The following is a 25,054-nucleotide window of genomic DNA, read 5'->3' on the forward strand; positions in this document are numbered from 1 at the left end:
GTTTCCTTCTACTGCTCTGTTTTATGTTATCAACTTCAGCACAATATTGTCTGCTTTTCTAGTCTCAAAATAGCTGCACCACTTTCTGGGGTCAAATGTGTCTTTATGAAGATCCTGGAAGGAATGATTATTTTTGACCCAGAAGTCTCAATAGAAACCCTAGTAGTTAATTTTCCTGCTTAAAACATCTGCCAATACCTAAACTAATCACTATTGTAAAGGAGAGAGGGGGCAGGGATGTCATGTGCTGATTGTCTTAGGGAAGTGTTCCATCTCTGCAGAGCTGGGAGTGGAATCAGTGCTTCAGAATCCCCATGGATATCCAAGTGAAAATTAAAACTATTAGAAAGCGAGGAGAAGGAATTAGGTGATGAGGAGATAATAACCTATGGACAATATTGTAACATAGCACAGTTGTAATTCGAGTCCCCTCTTCTTAGGAATGAAATTTCTTTCGAACATTAGAGATATCTAACTTATTAAAGAGTAGTCATTCAATTAAGATGAGATAAGAAAGCCCATGGGAGAAAAAAAGGATATCCAACCCTAAGTGGCCTTTCTTTCTCTCCATAGATACATATCCTGCCCAGGTATTCTGTGCGCAGGATGGGGGCTGGAGATCTATTTTGTAAATAAAGAAAAGGGTGTCATCCTGAAATTTTTGCTCAGAAATAAACATAGTTTGTTTTAGAATCACTTTGGTCTAAGTATCAAAAATCGCTGTTAATTTTTTTAGGGAGCCAAGATGGCCAACTAGATACAGCCAGGAAGAAATTCTCCCACTGAAAGAGACTAGACTATTAAGGAGACCAGCATACTCTGAACAGGTCTTTGGAAAGAAGGCATGGAGAGTGGACACAAAAAGGACACAGATCATAGGCTGAAAGTAGAGAAAGTTGGGAACACTGCAGGGGGTTGCCGAGCACCAGGACTCATTTTTGGGCCCAAGAGGCTCCTAAGGAAAGGGTGAGTGAAATAGGCATGGAGTGGCTCACCTTCACCATGGACTTCTGGGATCCTAGTTATGGGAGATCCCACAACTCCCATGACATTTGAGCTGCCAGTGATAATTACCTGGAGAGTTGGCGGAAACAGAATTCCAGCCTGGAAGGAGCCCAGAGGGTTTGACATGGGAATGTCTATAGTGGAGCATGTCCATGGACACTCATCCCACAAGGCTCACCATACTCCTTTAGGTGACTTTAGCCTTTGTTAGCTGCTGGACCTGGAGAGAGTGGGGTTGTCTTGTCCATGCAGTCTGATTTGAGCACACCCCAGTCTGCTGGCCTCTCTCAGGGTCCCTGCCTGGCTGCAACCACATGCAGCCCAGCCTCAGTTGGCCAGCTAAAGTGCTTGTCAGTGGCCACCACAATAATTCTTTCACTGGCAGATGCTGCATACCCATTGGAGCACTTTTGCATCTTGCCAGCATGCACCCACCTGCAGCCTTCCCACATTGATGTGCACTCACTCATAGCATCCCCCTGTCCCCACCTCACTGGAATACATGCACACAGGGGCCCACCACTGCCCTGCCAGAGCACTTTTGCCAGAAGCTCCAGTCAAGTGTTGTTGCCAACAGACTGGAAACATCTCAAACGCTCCAGCACAGCCCGTGCTTTAACCTCAAGGGGCCCCAGAACAAAGCTGTGGGCCTGCTCCCAGCCCTCCTGGGTTAGAACACCCAGTCCAGGAGTGATGAGCTGAGCCTTGGGCCTCTGAAAACATCCAGATATGAAGCCAGTCAACTAAATCCAACTTATACCACAGCCAAATCCTCAAGGGCATTGTATTAATCCACTGTCACATTGATATAAAGAAATACCTGAGACTGTAATTTATGAAGAAAAAAGTTTTAATTGGCTCATGGTTCAGCTGGCTGTTCAGGAAACATAGTGGCTTCTGATTCTGGTGGGGTGGGTAGGGCCGAACTTCAGGAAGCTTCCAATCATGATAGAAGGCAAAGGGGGAGCAAGTTTCTTATGTGGCAGGAACAGGAGCAAGAAAGAGATGGGGGATGTGCTACACACTTTTAAACAACCAGATCTCACAAGAACTCAGTCAGTATTATGAGGACAGAGCCAAGAGGGATGGTGCTAAATCATTCGTGGAAAACATCTCCATTATCCAATCACCTCCCACCAGGACCCGCCTCCAAAACTGAGGATTCCAATTCAATATGAGATTTGGGTGGGGATGTAGATCCAAACCATATCAGGTATCAAAGACTATAAGAAGCAAAAAGTCCCATCCAAAAGATTAAAAGAACATCAGCTCACACAGATGAGAAGGAACCAGTGCAAGAATTCTGGCAACTCTGAAAGCCAGAGCATTTTTTAACCTCCAAACTACCACATTAGCTCCCTAGCTATAGTTCTCAACCAGCCTGAAATATCTGAAATGACAGATATAGAATTCAGAATCTGGATGGTAAGGAAGCTCATCAAGATATAGGAGAAGGTTGAAACCCAATCCAAGGAAAACAGGGAAATGGTCCAAGAGTTGAAAGATGTGATAGCCATTTTAACAAAGAACCAAACTGAATTTCTGGAAATGAGAAATTCACCACAGGAATTTCAGAATGCAATTGGAAGCATTGATAACAGAGTAAACCAAGTTGAGGAAAGAATCTCAGGGCTTGAAGACAGCTCCTTCAAATCAATGCAGGTAGACAACAATAAAGAAAAAATAATTTATAAAAATGAACAAAATCTTTTTGAAACATGGGATTATGTTAAGAAACCAAACGTACAACTTATTGGCATTCCTGAAAAAGATGGAGAGAGAACAAGCAACTTGGAAAACATATTTCAGGATATTGTCCACAGAAATTTCCTCAACTTCACTAGAGAAGTTGACATGCTCATAAGATTCTCCAAAGTCAATGCAAAAGAAAAAATCTTAGAGCCAGCAACGGAGAAGGGGCAGATCATGTACAAAGGAATTGCCATCAGGCTAACAATGAAACTTTCAGCAGAAACCTTACATGCCATGAGAGATTGGGGGTGTATATTTAGCATCCTTAAAGCAGAGAAATTCTAACCAAGGATTTCATAGCCAACAACACTAAGATTCATAAGCAAAGGAGAAATAAAATCCTTTTCAGACAAGCAAATGTGAACAGAATTCATTACCACTAGACCTGCCTTACAAGAGGTCTTTAAGGGACTACCAAACAGAAATCAAAGATCATTATCTGCCGCCACAAAAACACACTTAAGTACATAGCCCACTGACACTATAAAGCAACTACACAATCAAGTCTACTTAAGAACCAGTGAACAACACGGTGACAAGATCAAATCTTCACATACTGATGTTAATCTTGAATATAAACAGGCTAAGAACCTCGTTTAAAAGGCACAGAGTGGCAAACTGGATAAAGAAACAAGACCCAACTGTATTCTGTCTTCAAGAGGCCCATTTCACATGCAGTGACACCCAAAGACTCAAGATAAGGGGATAGAGAAAGATCTACCAGGCAAACAGAAAATAAAAAAAGAGTAGGGGTTGTTATTCTTGCTTCAAACAGAAGAGACTTTAAACCAACAATGCTCAAAAAGGACAAAGAAAGGTGTTACATAATGATAAAGGGTTAAATTCAACAAGAAGACTTAACTTTCCTAAATATGCATGACTCTAACACTGAGGCATCCAGATTCATAAAAAAGATTCTTAGAGGCTTCTATTGAGACTTACATACAACACAATAATAGTGGGAGACTTTAACAACACACTGACAGTGCCAGACAAGTCATCAAAGCAGAAAACCTAACAAATATATTCAGAACCTAAATTCAACACTTGACCAAATGGACCAAACAAACATCTACAGAATACTCTATCCAACAACAGAATATACATTATTCTCATATGCATATGGCACATACTCTAAGATTGACTACATGCTGGGTCATAAAAGCAATACTCAACAAATTAAAAAAATCAAAACCATACCAACCACATTCTCAGACCACAGTGCAATAAAAATAGAAATTAATACCAAGAACATCTCTCAAAACCATATAATTAGATAGAAATTAAATACTCTGCTCCTGAATGACTTTAAAGAATGAAAGTAAGGCAGAAATAAAAACTAATACTTGGAAATGAATGAAAACAAAGATACAATATACCAGAATCTCTGAGACATGGCTAAATCAGTGTTAAGAGGAAAGTTTACAGCGCCAAATGCCTACAACAAGAAGTTAGAAAGATCTCAAATTAACAATCTAATATCACCTACAGGAACTAGAAAACCAAGCACAAACCAACCCCAAAGCTAACAGAAGAAAATAAATGACCAAAATTGGAGTTGAACCAAAATTGAGATGCAAAAATCGAGATGCAAAAATTCAGACTTTTTTTGAAAGAGTAACTAAGATTCATAGACCACCAGCTAGATACATTAATAAAGAAAAAAAAGAGAAAAGATCCAAATAAACACAATCAGAAATGACAAAGGGGAAATTACAATCAATCCCAAAGAAATAATTTTAAAAACCCTCAGAGAGTATTATGAACACATCTATGCACACAAACTTGGAAACCTAGAATAAATGAATAAGTTCCTGGAAACATGCAGCTTTCGAAGATTTTACCAGGAAGAAATTGAAATCCTGAACAGACCAATAATGAGTTCTGAAACGGAATCAAAACTCATTATTATATTATAATCTAACAACCAAAAAAGCCCTGGACTAGAAGGATTCACAGCTGAATTCTACCAGATACATAAAGAAGAGCTGGTACCAATCTTGAAATTATTGGTACTGAAATTATTCAAAAAAGTCAAGGAGGAAGGACTCCTCCCTAACTCATTCTATGAGGACAGCATCATTCTGATACCAAAATCTGGCAGAGACAATGAAAAAAGAAAACTTCAAGCCAATATTGCTGAATAAAATACATGCAACAATTCTCAGCAAAATACTAGCAAATTGATTTCAGCCATATACCAAAAAGCTAATCCACCATACTTTGTATCCCAGGAATAAAGTCTACTTTAAAGTAAATAAAGCTTACTTTGTTTACTTAATTTACCTTGGATACAAGATTGGTTCAATATACACAAATCAATCAATGTGATTCATCTCATAAACTAAACTAAAAACAAAAAATACATGATCATCTCAATAGATGCAGAAAAGGCCTTCGATAAAATTCCACATTCCTTCATGTTAAAAACCCTCAACAAACTAGGCATAGGAGGAACATACCTCAAAATAATGAGAGCCATCTACAATAAACTCATAACTGACATCATGCTGAATGGGCAAAAATTGGAACCCTTCCTCTTGAAAACCGAAAGAAGACAAGAATGCCCAACTCTCATACTCCAATTCAACCTAGTACTAGAAGTCCAAGCCAGAGTAATCAGGCAAGAGAAAGAAATAAAAGGCATCCAAATAGGAAGAGAATAAATCAAACTATCTCTCTTCACAAATGATATGATTCTACACCTAGAAAACCCTACTGTCTGTCCCAAATGTCCTAAAACTGATAAATAACTTCAGTAAAGTTTCAGAATACAAAATCAATGTGCAAAAATCAGTGGTATTTCTATACACCAACAACACCCAAGCTGAGAGCCAAATCAAGAATGCACTCCCATTCACAAAGGCCACACACATAAAATACCTAGGAACACAGCTAACCAGGGAGGTAAAATATATTTAAAATAAGAATTACACAACACCAAGGAAAGAAATCAGATATGACACAAACAAATGGAGAAAGTGTTCCATGCTCATAGATAGGAAGAATCAATATTGTTAAAACGGTCATACTGCACAAGGAATTTAAATATTCAATGCTATTCCTATCAAACTACCAAAGTCATTTTCCACAGAATTAGAAAAAACTATTCTAAAATCCATATGAAACCAAAAAAGAGCCCAAATTACCAAAGTAATCCTAAGCAAAAAGAACAAAGCTAGAGACATCACATTACCTGACTTCAAACTATACTACAAGGCCACAGTAATCTAAACAGCATGATACTGGTACAAAAACAGACATATGGACCAATGGAACGAATTAGAGAATCCAGGAATAAAGCTGCACACTTAAAAACATCAGATCGGATAAGTAAGCAATAAAAACAAGCAATGGGGAAAAGATATCCTGTTCAATAAATGGTGCTGGGATAAACTAGCTAGCCATATGCAGAAGATTGAAACTGGACCCTTCCTTTCATTGTATACAAAAATCAACTCAAGATGAATTAAAGACTTAAATGTAAGACCTAAAACTTCAATGACTGTAAAAGAAAATTTAGGAACTACCATTCTGGACATAGGCCTTGGCAAGGATTTCATGATAAAGTCTCCAAAAGCCATTGCAACAAAAACAAAAATAGACAGGTGGGACCTAATTAAACTGAAAAGCTTCTGCACAGTAAGAGAAACTGTCAACAGAGTAAACAGACAATCTACAGAATGGGAGAAAATATTTGGCATATGCATCTCACAAAGGTCTAACATCAAAAATCTATAAGGAACTTAAATCAACAAGCAAAACACAACCCCATTTAAAAAAAAGGGGCAAATAATATGAACAGACATTTCTCAAAAAAAGAAATACACATGGGAAACAAGTATATAAAAAACTGTTCAACATCACCAATCGTTAGAGAAATGCAAATGAAAACCACAATGAGATAACGTCTCACATCATTCAGAACGGTTATCATTAAAAAGTCAAAAAATAACAGATGTTGGTGAGGTTGAGGAGAAAAGGGAATGCTTATACATTGCTGATGAGAATGTAAAACAGTTCAGTCACTATAAAAAGCAGTTTGGAGATTTCTCAAAGAACTTAGAACTACCATTTGACCCAGCAATCCCATTATACCCAAAGGAATATAAATGATTATACCAAAAATACACATTCATTCATACGTTCATTGAAACACTATTCACAATAGCAAAGATATGAAATCAACCTAGATGCCCATTAACAGTGGACTGGATTTAAAATAATGTGGGGCCAGGTGCAGTGGCTCATGCCTGTAATCTCAGCACTTTAGGAGGCCAAGGTGGGAGAATCGCTTGAGCTCAGGAGTTCAAGACTAGCCTACGAAACATAGTGAGACGTTGTCTCTACTAAATTTTTTTAAAAAATTAGCTGGGCACTATGGCATGTGCCTGTAGGCCCAGTGACTCAGAAGGCTGAGGCAGGAGGATGCTTGAGCACGGGAGGTTGAAGCTACAGTGAGCTATGATCACGCCAATGCACTTTAGCCTGGGCAACAGGGCCTGTCTCAAAAAAAAAAAAAAAAAAAAAAAAGAGAGAGAGAAAAGAAAAAGAAAGTATGGTACATAGTAACACCATGAAATCCTGTGCAGCTATAAAAAGAATGAAATCCTGTCCTTTGCAGCAACATGGATGCAGCTGAAGATCATTATCCTAAATGAATTAATACAGGAACAGAAAACCAAATACAGCATGTTCTCACTTACAAGTGGAAGCTAAACATTAAATACACATGGACACAAAGAGGGAATCGTTGTGGGTGGAGCATGGGAGGGGGGTGAGGTTCAAAAAACTACGTATCAGGCACTGTGCTTACTACCTGGTTGACAAATCACTTGTATATCAAACTCCTGAGACACTCAATCTACCCATGCAACAAACCTGCACATGTGCCCGCCTTGAACCCAAAATAAAAGTTGAAAAAGAAAAAAAAAATCACTCTTAAATTGCTGCTTCTGTTCTTGACATACTTATATCTTAGCTTCATAATGAAATATCAAAATGAAATGGCCAGGAAAATAATGACTGCAATTTTGCCAATGGTTTCTATGCTCCTTTGAGTGACTCATTGCTCCTTTGCAAAGCAGTGAGAAGAGAGAAGCATGGCTAAAAATCAATAAGGATTCTGATAACCTGGCTCAGAGTCTTAGAATTAGCCACATTCACCTTTCCCACCCTCATTCCTAACCCTCTTTTATATACTCTCCAGGATATGTGCACACTCTTGTGAAAATGTTAGGAAACAATTATACCAGTAAATACAACTCCTTTAATTATATTTAACAACTAGAGTTGAGGGGATGCATTTGTTTATGGAACAAATTCCTCAGAATAAATTGGATTTTTAACTTGTCATTAAATCTATGGGGATTTAAATTTGCTCAATCCTTAAAAGCAATCAGCTATTTCTAAGTATAAAAGGGAGAAAGCTACTAATAACACTCCTCAAATACAAGAGTGTGCAGATACTTTACTATATAAGGCACAGCTTTTAAAATGGCATTATCTTTAACATAAATATATAGAAAAAATGTGCTCAGAGCATCATAAGTCCCAAATATATGATTGCCTTGCTATCACTAACATATATGTATATTATATTCCTATGAGCACTTAATTTTTTTTCTTCCCTTGAAGTTTGATACTGCTGCATCTTAGGAAGCTGAGCTTTCTTTTGTGTTGTTTACTGGTTATTCTAATCTAGTCCAAAAGCCTCTTCTAATCCTCCTTCCTCCAAATTCTTATGGCAGTTGTTACATATCTGAGTCTTCTGGCATTTTTCATGTGCCATCTTGAGCTGTTAAGTAGGGCTTTTTTTTTTCATATGGCTATGTCTCATTTCCCCAACCACATTATAACCAATTCAGAAATGTTATGAGTCTTTGACTCTTCCCAGTTTTTAACAAGGTGACTTGGGTGGGAAATAACATCCTAAAGTAAAGGGGCTTCATCTGATTTATTTTCCATGATAACTCCTAGAACCCTAACCTGACACATAGCACACACTCAGTAAATAGTTATCGAATAAAATAATAATTGTATTAATACTAGATGCTCAAGAGATGTTTGGTTAAAAACAGTACTACTAAATTACTCTTAGATGGACCTCTGATTTTAATTAATTTTCCAATAGATGTGTGATTTTCATTAGGAATTCAAGACAAGTCCATGACTTTGTGGCCTAGGACTCCCTAGAATACATGAAAGACCCAAACGCACACAAAAAGTAAAAATCACACTTTCTATTCCTCAGGAATCCATGCTTCATTTTAACTTCTCAAGTATTGCAGCCTTCCTCTTATTACACTCTCTGCTTATCCAAGCATGCCTTTATAAGCAGATTAATCTTGCCAAAGATCAGGGCTGTTGTTTTACACTGGAGTTTAAGCCATATCAATTTGCACAATGACACAGCCAATCAGGCATCCTTTTTCAGGAATTAGAACCATGGAAAATCAAGTTTGTTGGTTTTGGTGTGTGTTCCAGGCGACAGGTATAGCAAGCACATCCCTAAGATCATCAACTCTCAGAGGTGCTCACTCAAAGAAGTTTTCCTCCACACTGAAAATCCTCCGTCTTATTCCTCCATTTAAATCGTATAGTTTAATGTGAGACTGTCCGCTATAATGAGACTCTTCACTTTGCAAGCTACAATTTCTGAAGAAGTCTGGTGGTTCATGCTGCTCTTTCCTGTTTGTTTTTCTGAAACAAAACAAAACAAAAACAAATCACCAGACTTCTCCAGTAGTAGAATTACTAGAAAGATTTTCTTCCATGTGCGACAATGAATTGCCTCGCAGTGGGATCCTGCTCCAAACCTACTTTCAGAACCCCCACGACTATGAAGAGGAACCACAGTTCTTCCATTCTGATTTTTGGTTGTTATCCCATGGCAGCACCGAGTACATATTGACTTAAATCAGCAGAACCTTCTGTGTTTACTTGTGAGAGGGGTTCTCATACCACCTCAGTGGCTTGAACTCCAAGAAATGACAGCTGCAAGGCCATAAGAGTGTGTGTTCATGACGAACTTTGATCATCAGCCATATTACGGGCAACTTTCTCTGACTCACTGAGTATTTGGTGCATGAGAAAATAAATTGGCACCTGGAATACAAATCAAGAATGAGTGCAATTTTCTGGGGATTACAACTAAGGATTTGTGGGATTAAATTTCTAGTGCAAAAAAATCTATCTTGGTATACATTGTCCAAATGAAGTCATTTGCTTTCCTGAACAATTTGCTATTTTATTTCTCTTTAGAAACAAAACATTTCATGCATTGGCTGTTTAAAATAAGTAATAAGTAATATGACAAAATTAAGGACATTTTAAAACAGAAACAGTAGAAAACTAAACTTAATGAGGTTTCTTAAATAGGTCACATGTATTCAACATTTATATTTAACTGGTAGATTTTGGTTAACTGATATATATATATTGACACACTCTACTTTCAAAGGAAAACTTCAGATCTTGCTCCCAGACTCTCCCTCATTCCTGATTTCTCTATTTCCACCATCTCTACCAGACACCTGGATCTAAAGCCACAGTCCACCTCAAAGCCTTCCTCTCACCTAACCCCCGCTTCTAATTATCTTCCAAATCTGGTAGAGTCTACCACTCCATGTCTCACACATAGAATATTAGCATAACCATATAACCTAAGTCATGCTTCACACGAATCCATTCTGCCCAAAACCTTTTAGTTCTTTATTAGCGCCATGTGAGCTGCATATAAACTCATATATCAGGTATTAAGCGGCCTTTTCAATTGGGCCAGTGTACACTTTCAGCCTTACTTCTCACCACTGTAATCTGGTCCCACTAACAGTAAAACCATAAGGCCTTAAGCCACATGCCTCTGTGCTTAGTAACCCTTTGCTCATTCTGTTGTCTCAAGCTAAAAGGTCTTCTGCCACTTTCCCCAGGAAATCTTCTGAGAGCATCTTGACCAGATGTATTCTTTCTCTTGAAGCTCAGTGTGACGCTTTGGCATCTCTCGACCAGAAATCCTTGCAGTTATTTATTAACTCAATGTCCACTTTGCCCCTACTAAGTTGTTTCTCATGTGGGTTGAGAACATGTCTTACTCATGCCCAAAGCCCCTATGGTAGCCAGAGCACTGCCTTGCACCGAGTAAGAGCTCAGCACACTCTAAAAATACATAGTTTCTGTCTAAAGAAGATATTATTGATTGAGTTGCAGCATCATGGTTCCCTTTATTATACCAATTACTTTCAAACTCAAAAAAATGTCTGTTAGCCTCAAATGTCATCATGGAAGGTAGTAATAGCACCTCTTGAAAACAATAGTCAGCAGGTAATCCTTGACCATTGGCCCATACTACACACTCCATTGCAAGACATTTCAGTCATTGGTTTAAAATACTGCTAGCTCCAGGTCAAGGATGATTATAATAAATTATTTAGTTGCTATTGGTATAGATAGATAGATAGATAGATAGATAGATAGATATAGCGATATAAAGAAACCTGAAAAAAGTAGCATCTATTGTTTTTAGAAGAGCTATTCTTAGGACATTGACATTTGGTATGTGACAAAAACAAAAAATTTGTTATTGACTTAAGAACTGCTTCTCTAAAGTGAAAATAATATGAGAGGCAGGATGAGCACGATGGGTTTTTGTTGCTAATGTTGTTGTGTGTTATATGATGTCCCTAAAGTAACAGATACTCAATTACAATGTTCAGCTTTGGAGTTTTATGGTGGGTATGTCAGTATATGGTGGGTATTCAGCTCCAAACAATGGAACCCTCAACTAAAACTGACTTCAAAAGTAAGGACACTTATTATCTAACATAACAGGAAGTAGACAAGCTCCTCAAAACTGACGAATTCAGCGACAAAATAATATTACTGAGATTCCAGGGATTCAGGCTCCTACTATATTTCTGCTCTGCCATCTACAGACTGCACCATCATACAGCTTATTCCTCTTGAACTTGCTGCTAGTAACATCTGAGGCTGCATGCTTCCTTGTTCATATCCAGTGGGACAGGATGAACAGGGCCTCATCCTGAAGAAGTCTCTCCTTTCACTCTGTTTGGCCAGTTTAGCTCAACTTCCTAAGCAGCTCAGCAAAACACCAGGCACCCATTTGCTTAGGCTTAGATTTCTAGAATAATGTCTAAAATGAGGATAGAATTTCCATGATTGCCTATGACTAATTAATACTATTTTAGGGGAAGCGTAAATTACTAAAATCATACCAATACTCTAAACACATGAAGAATGGAAGGATAGAATGGATACTGTGGAGCAATTAATAATTGCAAATATAGACTGGCATTATTGTTCAAATAATGAAGAGGACTGACTTCAAGAAACTACAATTTTTTAAATATAAAAATTTAATAGATTTCTACATTCATTGAGAGAGATTTTGTCATAAACAGGTACTGGCGTTTCCCCTACAGAATCATCCCCAATGAAGAAATGTGATAAATTTAATGTAGATTGTACATTCTATGAAGTCAGCGACCATGTCGGTCTTCCTCAGTGCTCTCTGAAGCTTAGAAGAGGGCCTGGCACAGATGAGATGTTCAAAAACCTTTTCTGCTTGAACAAATAAAGATAACAATATCTTTCATTAAACAATGGACACTTGCATTAGAACAGGGTATCACACTGAGGAGGAGGGCTGGGTGCCAGATTAATTTAACTATAAAAGGTATCAAAAGAAAGTTTTCACAAACCAAACTAACGCCATAGACAAAAACCACCTAGTAAGCTCCTGCTATGCTCCAAGCCAAAGATGTTCTAGAACCCTAGCAAATATCCATGACAATGTCATAGTAAAAGAAATATAATTCTATCTTTATTTTTAAGGAAGGCAGCACTCAAACCACTTCCAATTATCTTTGTGTGAAAGCTGACAATTTGAACCATAAATGCTGCTTTGATGTGGCATCTGGCAAGTGTAATGTTCTCTTCTCATGAGGTCCTCTATCAGAAGCCACTTTAGATATTCCCACAGAGACACTGCACAGGATCACAGATAAACCAGACAAAATGTGTTCTTCTGGATTTCCCTATAGTTTAAATATATATATCAAGAGATTAAGCCAAAGTTGTCCCCCTCTGAGCCATCATCTTTCTGCAGACTTTCTGGATAAATGTGGCCCAGCTGTCTGACTGACCTTGCAGGACAATGGAACTTCCCGCTTCCAAATGCCATGAAGCAGTCCAAGAAAGAGTGCTTCTCTAAATTTGCCTTTTTCCAACGTTCCTGTGGGAAGAAAACATTTTTTTTCCAAATCAGCCTTATATAAATAAGCTTAACTTTATTTCTCTAGGCTAAAAATGACCTTGTACAGCTAATCCTTGCATATAAAGTTGCAGGGTTGTTGGTAATTTTTTCCACCCTGTTATTAATATTAGACACAATTGTGTTTTTGGAACATGAACTTATAAATAAAAAGGTTTTTAAAAAATTCTGTTAAGTGGTAAATGTAAATGATAAGGTAAATCAACCGCAGAATTGACCTAAGAAGAGGAAGAATATTTATAATAAGGTCTCAGGCTCCATCATAAAATTGCTCTTGGTAATAAATTTAGTAATAAGACACTGACATCCCTGCCTGTTGGAAAAAGCTTGGGATGCAGAATGAATGCATCTGGATGCCATTTTTGACAGTTTTACCTAAAGGCAGAGAACAGACTAAATGACCTCTTAACATTCTGTTCGGCCCTGTAACTTTCCAGTTCTAAGAAACAGCAGATCACGGTTTTAATTTGCTTTATTTGTATTTTTTTGTACTCCTTGGAAACCAATGACAGAAGCACTTGTCTGAAGAACATGAAATAAGTCTTCTATCAAAAACAGGCTTATTTACTTGAACATGCCCTTCTGGTTTCATGTAAAATGTATTTTAAAGTTAGAGAAGTTTATTACAAAAACTTTTCTAACTGATTTGTAAATGTTGCACTGTCTATATTGCAAATCTCTTCTGTACTTTGTAGTCAACTTTGTTCTTAGTTACGAGAGAAATATGGCTGCTTAATTACATAGCCCTAATTAATTTCTGAATTTACCCTTCTGAAATAAAAAGAAATTAAAATTAAAGAATAATATATACTGAAAGAGATAACTTACAGGTTTGAACAATTCAGGCTCAGGAAAATACTTTGGATTTCTATGCAGCCAAAATGGAGACAACATCAACAAGTCACCAGAAGGAATGATGTAATTCTATAACAGAAAAATCAGCTGCAAATCATTTTTTTGAAATATACTTTAAAGAGAGTTTGGGCCACTAAAAATAATGCTACAATTACATTGTGGTGAAGATATACATTTTATAATTGACTGTGAGAAAATCTAATTTTAATATCTATATAATTATATAATATCTAATTATAAATAATATAAAATCTAATAATATAGTATCTATATAATTCTGATTTCCATATACATATATTTGGTTACATAGAGGAAATTATATAATTCTGATTCACATGTACATATATTCAGTTACATGGAAGGAAATATTAGCTAAATCTCAAAATTTTAGAAACTAGTATAAGTCCATTCTAATGTAGCTTTTGATGTTTGATATTAGGGTTTGTGGCCAGAGTTCTTGAAGGCAGAAACTACGGTGGAGGCTCAGGTTATGAAACAGAAAAATTGGACTCTGAGACAGGGACAATGGCCATCGTAGCACTGAGAAGAGGCGCAGAGGATGTCCTGTTCTTGTGGATACTAATGATAGTGTTAGAGCAGGGGCAGTGGACTTTTCTTTTCTCAGTCCAGCACTGGTTATTAGGACAGAAACAAACGAAAAACAACTGGTTAGGAAGACACAGGAAAAGGCAAGTGTTGTGTATTTGTTTGGTTGGGCTTGTGTTTGGGGTCACAGTGCTTGTGGGAACGAGGATAAGAATTTCCTCAGGTAGTCTACATTATCCTTCCTGATTCATATGACAACAGATTTTCATGATCTATAAACTATACAAAGAACTAAAACCCATTTCACAAAATCTCCCTATCATCACCATGTTCAGGAACCACAGGACAAAGAGATCTCCCAAGTTTTATAATTGCTAGATAGCTACCAACTTTACCAAGGTAAAGATATTTTATTAGGTAATTCCCACTGCCCATCATCATAAGCCACATCTATTTAACCTTGTATAATTTTGAAATGTCCTCAAGATATTTGCAAAACTTTTACTTTAGGTTTACTTATCCAAAGCATAAACACCTTACAATTAAAAATATGTCTTCTGCTGGGTGTGGTGGCTCATGCCTATATTTACTTTAGGTTTACTTATCTAAAGCATAAACACCTTACAATTAAAAATATGTCTTCTGCTGGGTGTGGTGGCTCATGCCTGTAATCCCAGCACTTTGGGAGGCCTTGGTGGGAGGATCCTTTGAGCTCAGGAGTTTGAGACCAGCCTAGGCAACATAGGAAGACCTCGTCTCTACAAAAAAATTAAAAATATTAGCTGGGGATGATGGTGCACCTGTAGTCTCGGCTACTTGGGTGGCTGAGACAGGAGGATTGCTTGAGCCCAGGAGCTTGAGGGTACAGTGAGCTATGATTGTGCCACTGTACTCTAGTCTGGGAGACAGAGTGACATGCTATCTCAAAGAAAAATAAAAATATGTCTTTTACTGGTAGCTATGAGTGGAGTATGGGTAGGGATGTCATCATTTTTTTTAACCCAGGAGAACCCCTGTTGGCTCTAGTGGCAGCTGAGTATTGCTTGAGATTTGGCAATTTCAGAACCGGGAGAGCTGGAGAGACTCAAATCTAAGACTGGGAAGACAGTGAAGCTTTTGTAGGTACCCTCTATCATTTTAAAATAGAGAGACCTGTGAGATCCCAATCCCATCTGTTTGTTTTACTTCTGTTGGAACTGAGGCTACAGAGGTCATTACTGACTCTGGAATCAGCCACAGAGGGCCGTGATGTGTATTTGAGAGCCGGGTTGGGGGCAGCACAGGGACAGGCCTTCAGTCAGGACAACCACAGCCCTTCCCCTTCCCACTGCAAAGTCCTCTTCAGTTGCTGTTGACCTGTGATCATGACTTGGAGGCTGCTGACTGTTGTAGCCTACAAAGCAGGTTAGCAAAGGGAGGAGAACTTCATACAGGTCCTCTATAACAGAATTACCACTAGCAACAGGGAGGAGACAAGAAAGAGGTTCCTGTTGCAGCAGCAGCAACTGCCAGACTGATAAATAGCATGAAGGAATGCTGGAGCTGGTTCTATCAAGAAACCCTCTGAGCAAGCAGACATCATCACGCCCAGCCTAAACAGTCCCTATCTTTACTTACATGACAGATGAAGTGAAAGATCAAGAGGGAGGCAAAAGAGTCGCAGAAGGAGAACACAGATCACTAGCAAAGGGAAGCTACAACTTCTGTGTGTTGCAAGAACTGCATCTCTCAGGTAGACAGAATTGAGCCTGGCCAGCCCACCTCACCTGGATGATGTGAAGCCAAAACGAGCTTCATCTGATAATCTAGAAGTGGGGCTTTCTTTAAAAAAGGAAGAGAAGGCAGGACTCTGTGTTGTAATTCAAGAAAGGTGCTCAGAGCTAAGTGGGTGCCAGGAATATATAATCTTAAAGAGAAAGGAGGAGTCCAGAGGCAACACATCTATAGCAGGAGGTCTGAAGCACACAGCCTTTTCTCCTAGCTTTTAACCAGAGGCTTGCTTGGTGTTTGTGCCAAAAGAAAATAAATAAATAAAATAAGTATTTTTAAAATTAAAGAGTATATTCTTTTGTATGATAAAAACTGATCTCTACAAAAAGTTTGGAAAATTCTGAAAAGTAGAAAAACTAGAAAAGAAAATCCAGAGTTCTGACACCCAAAGACAGTCACTAACTAGCTAGATTTCTTTCCAGTATGTTTACTTAGTATTAATAGGCGATATTTTGTTGTTGTTAAACTTTAAACATAGTTTTGATCCTCCTGAATAACCAATTTAATCTTTCCTAGTTCACTTAACTTCATAACATGCTTTCCCTTTTTATTGTATATTCATGGTGAATATTTCTTCCTCTAATGACTGTTTAATCTTCCATTGGGTAGATCAAACAATAATTAATGTAATCATTCCCTACTTTTTTTCCTGTGGTAAATATTGCTACCATAAGCACTTTCTTCCACACAGCATTTTTTCACATAGATTCTGTTAACACAGATGTTCAGATGACACAGGACATGCATATTTTAAGGCTATAAATGCATGTTATTCAACTGTTTCCTCAAATTTTGTAGCAAAATACATTTCTAACTATAATTTATGAGAATGTAAGTTTCGTTACCCTTTTATCTGTAATCTGACATGTCTAATGGTTGTTTTAGGTTTACATTTTTATGTTTTTACATTTACATTTTTATGTTCGAGAGTTTTTCCATTTATTTTATCCTATAAACTTTTATGTTCTGTCCTGATTAACCTATGTGACACTCATTCTTATTGATTTGTGTCAGTTCTTTAAATATTAAAATTATTTATAGTTGTGTTATATATTGATGTTTACATTATATTCACATTTGAGTTACACTTTTAAAAAATGAGACATTAAATTTTGATATGGTACATTCAAATCTGTTTATCCTTTTTGTGGTTTCATTGATTAATCGTAAAATCAGGCAGGCCTCTTCTTTTTATAAACTAAATATAGTTAATGTTTTAGAAAACTATGTATTATGTTAGCATGTAAGAGGTTTTTGTTATTTTAAATGAATCACCAAATTAATATTTTAACAATTTCTCAGTTTAAATTTGAAACATAGCTAATATTGATAGATTTAAAATAGATACAGACAAAAACTCTTTGGGATCTTCAATAATTCTGAAGAGTGTGATGGGATCATGAAACCAAAAAGTTTGAGAACTTTTACTTTAGAAGTTTTAAAAAAACCCACTTTTAGTCAGTCATCCCAAGCCACATATTAATTTCTTCCCTTTATATTGATTTATAAAAAGAGTCACTTATCCTATATTAAATTATTATGTATAAGGGAGCTAATTCTTTGTTATCTCTCCAGTTCTTTCTATTGATCTGAACACCTGGTCTGACACCGGGATCATAACATTTTAATTCTTTCAGCTTTATAACAGGTTTTAAAGGATAATTAATATTTCTCAATTACTCATCTTTTCCAATACTTTTTTTTGTTACTCTTTTCTGGATATTCTTGAAGATAAACTTTTCTACTAAACAGATAAAACCTTGAAAAGAGAACACAGGTAGAAGTTACAGAGTTTTAGAAAGGTAACATAATAAAGAGAAAGAAAGAATGCAGTAAATCCAAGAAAGTAGAGAGCGTTCGTCCATTTCAATTCATTCCATTTCCAGGAAAGGGCACAGAGGCAAAAATAAACAAAGAGAGCCTGTTCAAACTACCTTAGGGAAGGGTGGTGGGAGAATACTTTTAGTATGCATAAAAAGGAACATTGACCAGTTGCCCAACAGAGGAGAAAATATGAGCCTCTGTCATTACTCAACATAGATAAGCCCATGTGAAATGTGTTTTAAAATACAAATTTCTGGGAACATATCATTAAACTTCAGTTCAGCAAAAACATTCCACCTGTTTTCGAAAACATATGAATCTTGAAAGAACCAAATTGTATGAATTCATACTAAGGAAATAATTAGTAATGTATACAAGGATTTAGCTAAAAGGATGTTCATCTTCACACTGTTTATAGAAGTGAAAAATTGGAAGCCACATACATATGCAAGAACAGGGACTAGTTTAAAAATGTACACTATATCCATATATTAGATGACTTTGCTACCAATTCAAAATTGTGTAGATGTGTTTTATTAATACAGAAAACTTTTCAGCTGGGCGTGGTGGCTTATGCCTGTAATCCCAGCACTTTGGGAGGCCAAGGCGGGCAGATCACCTGAGGTCAGGAGTTAGAGACCAGTCTGGCCAACATGGTGAAATCCTGGCTTTACTAAAAACACAAAAATCAACTGGGCATGATGGCACACTCCTGTAATCTCAGCTACTTGGGAGGCTGAGGCAGGAGAATTGCTTGAACCTGGGAGGCGGTGGTTGCAGTGAGCCAAGATCATGTCACTGCACTCCAGCATGGGCAACAGAGATGTAAATAATTACCACATTAACATAACCACAAAGTAAAACAATCTAAATTCTGAAGAGTCAAAAACCACTAAATATTTATGCTATCAAGAAAATGGACTGTTATGTGACCACTGAAATAAATGTGAAAACTCTCTAGATGCATAAAAAGTGAAGAATTAGTGTTAAAAAAATTTTAATGACAGATTTACACTATGCTGAAACTTTGGTTTCTATATTAATGTCATACAAAGAGAATATTAGATAGTTGCGGTCGTACATTTAAGAGGTTGTACAGATGGGGTATTGTGCATGCAAGAGTATACATCTGTGTGCATGTATTTGAGCATGGGTATCTCTTCTGGCAAAGTTGTCAAAATAAGTAAAATTACTTTTGAAAGAATATGGGAGGTTAATAACCCCAACAAAAGTTACAACTCCCTTTATAACATAATCCTGACTAATATATGAGGTTAAAAGACCGTGGAAGAGCTACTTGTAGGTTGTAGTGAGCTGAGATTGTGTCACTGCACTCCAGCTTTGGTGACAGAGTGGGACCCTGTCTCAAAAAAATTAAAATAAAATAAAAATAAATAAAAGTGTGAACTGTTGAAATCCCACAAAAACTAAATACTCTAATTTACATAAGATCAGTTAAATAAATCATGCCTCCTTTGGAAGCAAAAGTTTCAACTTTTACAAAATTTGGATTTTTATCTGTGTTCTATTACAAAATTTCCTTGGTTTGAATCCAAGCACTCTCAAGCTGCATATAAAAAAGCAAACAATAGTAGAGGACTGACTAAACGTGATCCATCTGTTTAGGCCCTAAGTCAAATCATTTCAAAAAAAATAATTTGTTATGCCATATTGATTCACAAATATTTAACTAATAAGTCTGCCATGTGCACATACCCTTTCATGGTGCACTTGAGAATTTCCTCCTACTTTGTCCATAGAAAATCCTCTCACCTTCACTCAGCTGCTGCCTCCTAATATAAATTGAGATTATCCAATATATTCCTGTTATCTGTTCCCATATCTGTAATCTGTGGCCTAAAATTGTCTTCCAGCTATGCAAAATAACTTTCTTCACATCCTGAATTCCTTAGCTCCTTGGTGCTAAGAAATTCATGTTGGTTGAATCAGTAGACAAGAGACCATTCAATTCACCTGCCTGATTTAAATAGGATTATATTGATTCTGATTCAGAATCAGATGGCCAGAATGATTATTAAAGGGTTATTATGTTTTACTTAAAGTACTTGCCATAAGATAAGTATCTATATTAATGAAACATTGCTATACAACTCTTATTAATAACCTGTTCTAGGGTCATTTTGTGCTCAATGGAATTCAAGAAATTACATAATATATGCTATCAAAATTCTAATGACATTTTTACAGAAATAGAAAAAAACATATGAAACTACAAAAGACCCTTGAACAAAGAATAAACCTGAATCATCATACTATTTGACTTCAAAATATATTATAAAGCTACAGTCATCAAAACAGCATGGTACTGGCATAAAACCAGGCACATAGATCAATAGAACAGAATAGACAGCCCCAGAATAAATACACACATTTACAGTCAATTGAATTTCAACAAAGGTTCCAAGAACATACAATAGAAAATGGACAGTCTCTTCAATAAATGATGTTGGGAAAACCGGACATCCACATTTATAAGAATGAAATTAGACCTGTATTTCACTCCATATACAAAAATCAACTGTAATAGATTAAAGACTTGAAAGTAAGACCTGAAACTGTAAACTACCAGAAGAAAACATATGGGAAAAGACCCCATGACAGTGACCTGGGCAACAATTTTTTGAGGATATGAATCCAAAGGCACAGGTAACCAAAGCAAAAATAGAAAAATGGGATTACATTAAACTAAAAAGCTTATGTATAGCCAAAGAAACAATCAACAGAATGAAGAGACAACCTAATGGGGGAAAATTTTTGCAGGCCATACATCTGACAAGAGGTTAATATCCAAAATATACAAGAAACTTAAACAACTCAATAGTAAAAAACAAAAACAAAAAAACTGATTTTTAAAAATGGGCAAGGAATCTGAATAGACATTTCTCAAAAGAAGGCATACAAATGGCCAACAGGTATAGAAAAATGCTCAACATTACTAATCATCAAGAAAATATTGTGGAAGAGAATGTAGAGAAAAGGGAACACTTGCACACACACTATCAGTGGGAATGTAAATTAGTATAGCCATATGGTAAACAGTATGAAGGTTCCTCAAAAAATTAAAAATAGAACTACTATATGATCTAGCAATCCCACTACTGGGTACATATCTAAAGGAAATGAAATCAGTATGTTGAAGATGTATCTGCACTCCCATGTTTACAAAATGTATACATACATAATGGAATACTATTTAACCTTTAAAAAGAAGGAAATGCTCTCATTTGTGATAACATGAATGAAACTGGAAAACATTTTGTTAAGTGAAACAAGTCAGGAAGAATGACAAACCACATATAAGTGTATATTCACTTATATGTTGAATCTAAAAAAGTGAGCTCAGAAATAGAGTAGAATGGTAGTTACTGGGGATTGAAGGGTAAAGAAGGGTTGGAGGAGAACCTGGAGAGATCCTAGTCAAAGGATACAAAACTTCAGTTAGACAGGAGGAGTAAGTTCAAGAGGTCTATTGTATAACATGGTGACTATTCCTAGTAACAACATATTGTTTTCCTGAAAATTACCAAGAGAATAGATTTTTAGTCTTACACAGAAAACTGATAAGCAAGTGAGGTAATGCATATTTTAATTAGTTTGATTTAGCCATTCCATAATGTATATGTATTTCAAAACCACATGTTGTACAAGACAAATATATAAAATATTTATTTGTCAAGTAAAAATAAATCAAGATATGTCAACCTGAAAAATACATGTGGGCAAAATGTGTACTTTTTTTGTAGAAGGTTGATTAATTTAAAACCAAACCAAAGCTTACCAAAATTTCAACAGGCTTCACCACTTTTCTAGTAATGACACCAGGAGCTTTTAAACGAATGGTTTCCAAAACACACCATTTAATTAGAAGGAGTTTCTCCAGGTCATCCTCAGACACTTCAATCTTATCTTTGCCTGTAAAAAAATTTTTAATGAGAAATAAATAGACTACAGAGGTCAGAAAGTGATTTCATGTAAGCTCATCAGCAGAGGTTAGATGTTGCCTCTGACAGCAAGTAAAGTGTTCCTATTACTATTACCTATTACAAGTTTAGCCATTAACTGCCTCTTTTTCTTTATCACTTTCCTCTTGACAAGGTAAAATGCATGGCATAAAAAACTAAGCCAATGTTGATTACTGTAATGTGATGGATTGGTATCCAACTTAGGGTCCCACAGTCTTATAGCTATCAAATAGCTAAGACAGTCCTTGTCAGAAAGGTTTTACTCATCTTTTTCTTGTCTAAATTCTCATTCCACTTATGTAAAAAGCAATAAAAGGCTGATATCAAAAGCACAAAGAAAAAGATACGAGAAGCCATCTGGCCTTTTTCTTCTGCCTTTACCCTTTTGAATTGCTTTTTTTTCCCTAAATCATTCATTTCAAAAAACAACTGGAAAAGGGGCAATGGGGCACAAGTATCTGAGCTGGAAGAATGAAGACGCCCTCTAAACACAGGTGCATCAAACTTTCTTAATGTGATGTGCATACTTTATTTGATCTTTAGACTGAAAGCACCTGAAAAAGGAGGGGGCGGGGTGGACGAGGGGCATCAACCATCAACCTTTGTACCAACTAAAGTAATGGCAGGAGCTTTCAGTCAAATTAGACAGTTTAGTTAACAATATTTCAAGTAAAATGTTTGCATTTTGAAAATTACTTGAAACAACTGGGCTTTCAATTTGTTTTTGACAGTATTTGCTTAAGAAAAGTCAACAACAATATTGTCAGTTTAATTAAGTCAACGCATTTCTCTTTTTGCTTTCAGACCATCTTGGGAATGAGTGGGTAAGAGTAGAACTAGGGTCTCCAGCCATGTCTCTCTTTGACTCTGGATGAGGCGTGTTCAAAAGCAAGCCCATTCTGCAGGAAAAGGTTTATTGGGTGCTGCCTGGGAAACCTTTTCTGTCAGTATAGATAGAATTCCTAAGGAGTCAGAAGCAAACATCTTTGGTTAGAGGAGTCTAGGAACCTATGAACTCCATTTAACCTGACAGATTTTTAAGTACCACGTAGGGACCGGGAGCTGAGACAGGCTGTACCAGTATTACAATAATTAAGGCGCAGCTCTTGCTTGCAATACACTTAGTCTACTAGGAGGTAAGAGACAAGCACACAGTTGACTGGTACATCATGCAGGCAAAGAAACTATTTTCTGAGATGTAAAATATTCTAAGGTAGTTAAAAGTAGATAGGGTTCACATCTAAGGTAGTTAAAAGCAGATAGGGTTCACATCCAACTAGATGAAAAAGAAAATATTTTATGAATATCTTTCTCTAAAACTACAAATATGATTAGTTTCTTGCATAGAGTCGACCCCAGTGAATACATATTAAATTAGCAAATGGTCCAACTTCAACACAGGGAGATGAATGGGTGGATATTTTAGGCAAAGAGGAAGAACAAAAGTAAGACTGCAGACAACATCAGTATATTTAGAAAATGGCAATGGGTCCAGTTTGCGCAGAAGGTGAGACATATGTGATGGAGCAGTGAGAGATCCACTAAGGCCATACTACAGACGATCCTAAATGCCATTCTGGAAAATCCAGAGGCTAGAGAAATTGGAAACTTCCTGTCTTAGGCTGAGGGAGGGTTAACATCTCAACAATGAAACAGTGATATACAGCACTATTCTCTATTAAATTAAGACCTTCTGCTTATTTGCTCAGATCTGAGCAATCTAATATTAAAAGGAGATAAGCACCCTTATGGGATTTTTATTGTAATCTCTGCAGGCATTGCCCAACAAAACTGTTGGTTTTCCTTTTCCATAACAAAGATTGGAAAATAATAAGTATGCCTTCTGCATCTTCACAACCTAAATGCCACAGTTTTTCCAAATCGTGTTCTATGAAATATTTGCAAGATGTCAAATGTATGAAGGAGGAAAAAGGTTCATGGGCAACAAAATATGAAAAATGCTACATGTTATTGGTGATTCACTGGACACATTAGTGTATTACAGGCTTTGAGAAATCCTGCAATAAAACAGTTATTTACACTGATATTCCCAAACTTTTTGTAACACGGAATCTGTCTTCTACCAGTATCCATACAAGCAAATCACTAGCTACATAAAATATAACTAGCTATATAAATTAGGATACAGATTATTTCCAAGGCAATCCTCCAAAAAAGCAAACCCTGTTTTTAATGTGTCTGAAGATTACTAGCACATGGCATAAACTTTTGTGCACATGGCATAATCTATGAGTAGTTATTAAGAATTAAAAACATGATCACCAACTGAAAACTGTCTTGATATACCATGGAATGACAGGGGTACCATAAATTGTACTTAGTTTACATTTTCCCCAAACTATCCCAACATTTTCTAAACTAATTCAGAAAAATAATTTAGAAAAGCCATGGTCAGAATTCTTTATTTGAAAAGTGGCTGAGATTTCACATATGTAACAGATATCATTGCTAAATCAAATAGACAAATGTTTGTTTGGCATTCACTGGAGAATAAAGTGCTAAGGAAATATAAGAAATTTAAGTTTTGGAGATCTTTACCATCAAAAAGACTATAAGATGAAAAATTAAAGAAAGAATAAGTGCTTTGTCTAGACAATGTTAAAATGAGAAATTCTGAGGTTCTAATTTTTGAATTCATTTATGAATGACACACAAACTTAGAGCAGTGCCCAGTATGTACTAAGTGTTCAGTACAAGGTGGTGCTGATTTACTTTTTATTTATTACTGTTACTATTAATGTGAATTTAATAATGACTCTTTAGAAACCACACCTTCCTATCTACTTTTACTCCATAGCTAATAAAGTTATTCTTTTTCCTGAAACCTTTATTGGGAGAAAATTTAGAGATTGGAGTGTGGGGTTGCATATGCAACACGAATTGGGTGCCAGGTCTGAGGAATTCCTTCCATTATTTGTTCAATAGATATCTGCAGAGACTGAGACCCTATAGGTAGTTTGCAAGTGCTGAGTATGAAGATGTAGGTCATTCTCTGGCTCTGAATAGT

At 36.5% G+C, this 25,054-nt stretch overlaps 1 protein-coding gene across 7 annotated transcripts in view; it reads right to left on the reverse strand.

Annotated features, from left to right (window-relative positions):
* The window catches only part of LOC129039618 (24-hydroxycholesterol 7-alpha-hydroxylase), a 98,303-nt gene that overhangs the window by 30,273 nt on the left and 42,976 nt on the right, over positions 1 to 25,054 (reverse strand). For 4 of the 7 annotated variants that reach the window (XM_054493597.2, XM_054493598.2, XM_054493601.2 and 1 more), the window contains 4 exons: positions 21,843 to 21,976; positions 13,877 to 13,972; positions 12,921 to 13,009; positions 9,298 to 9,459 (listed from right to left, as the gene is read on the reverse strand). In XM_054493597.2, coding sequence (XP_054349572.1) covers positions 9,298 to 9,459; positions 12,921 to 13,009; positions 13,877 to 13,972; positions 21,843 to 21,976 — 481 coding nt within the window. Of the gene's footprint in view, positions 1 to 9,297; positions 9,460 to 9,990; positions 12,337 to 12,920; positions 13,010 to 13,876; positions 13,973 to 21,842; positions 21,977 to 25,054 lie in introns of those variants that run through there. The other 3 variants (XM_054493600.2, XM_054493602.2, XM_054493603.2) reach the window with 2 other exon arrangements.

Source organism: Pongo pygmaeus, chromosome 5, assembly GCF_028885625.2.
Source record: "Pongo pygmaeus isolate AG05252 chromosome 5, NHGRI_mPonPyg2-v2.0_pri, whole genome shotgun sequence".
Classification (NCBI taxonomy): domain Eukaryota; kingdom Metazoa; phylum Chordata; class Mammalia; order Primates; family Hominidae; genus Pongo; species Pongo pygmaeus.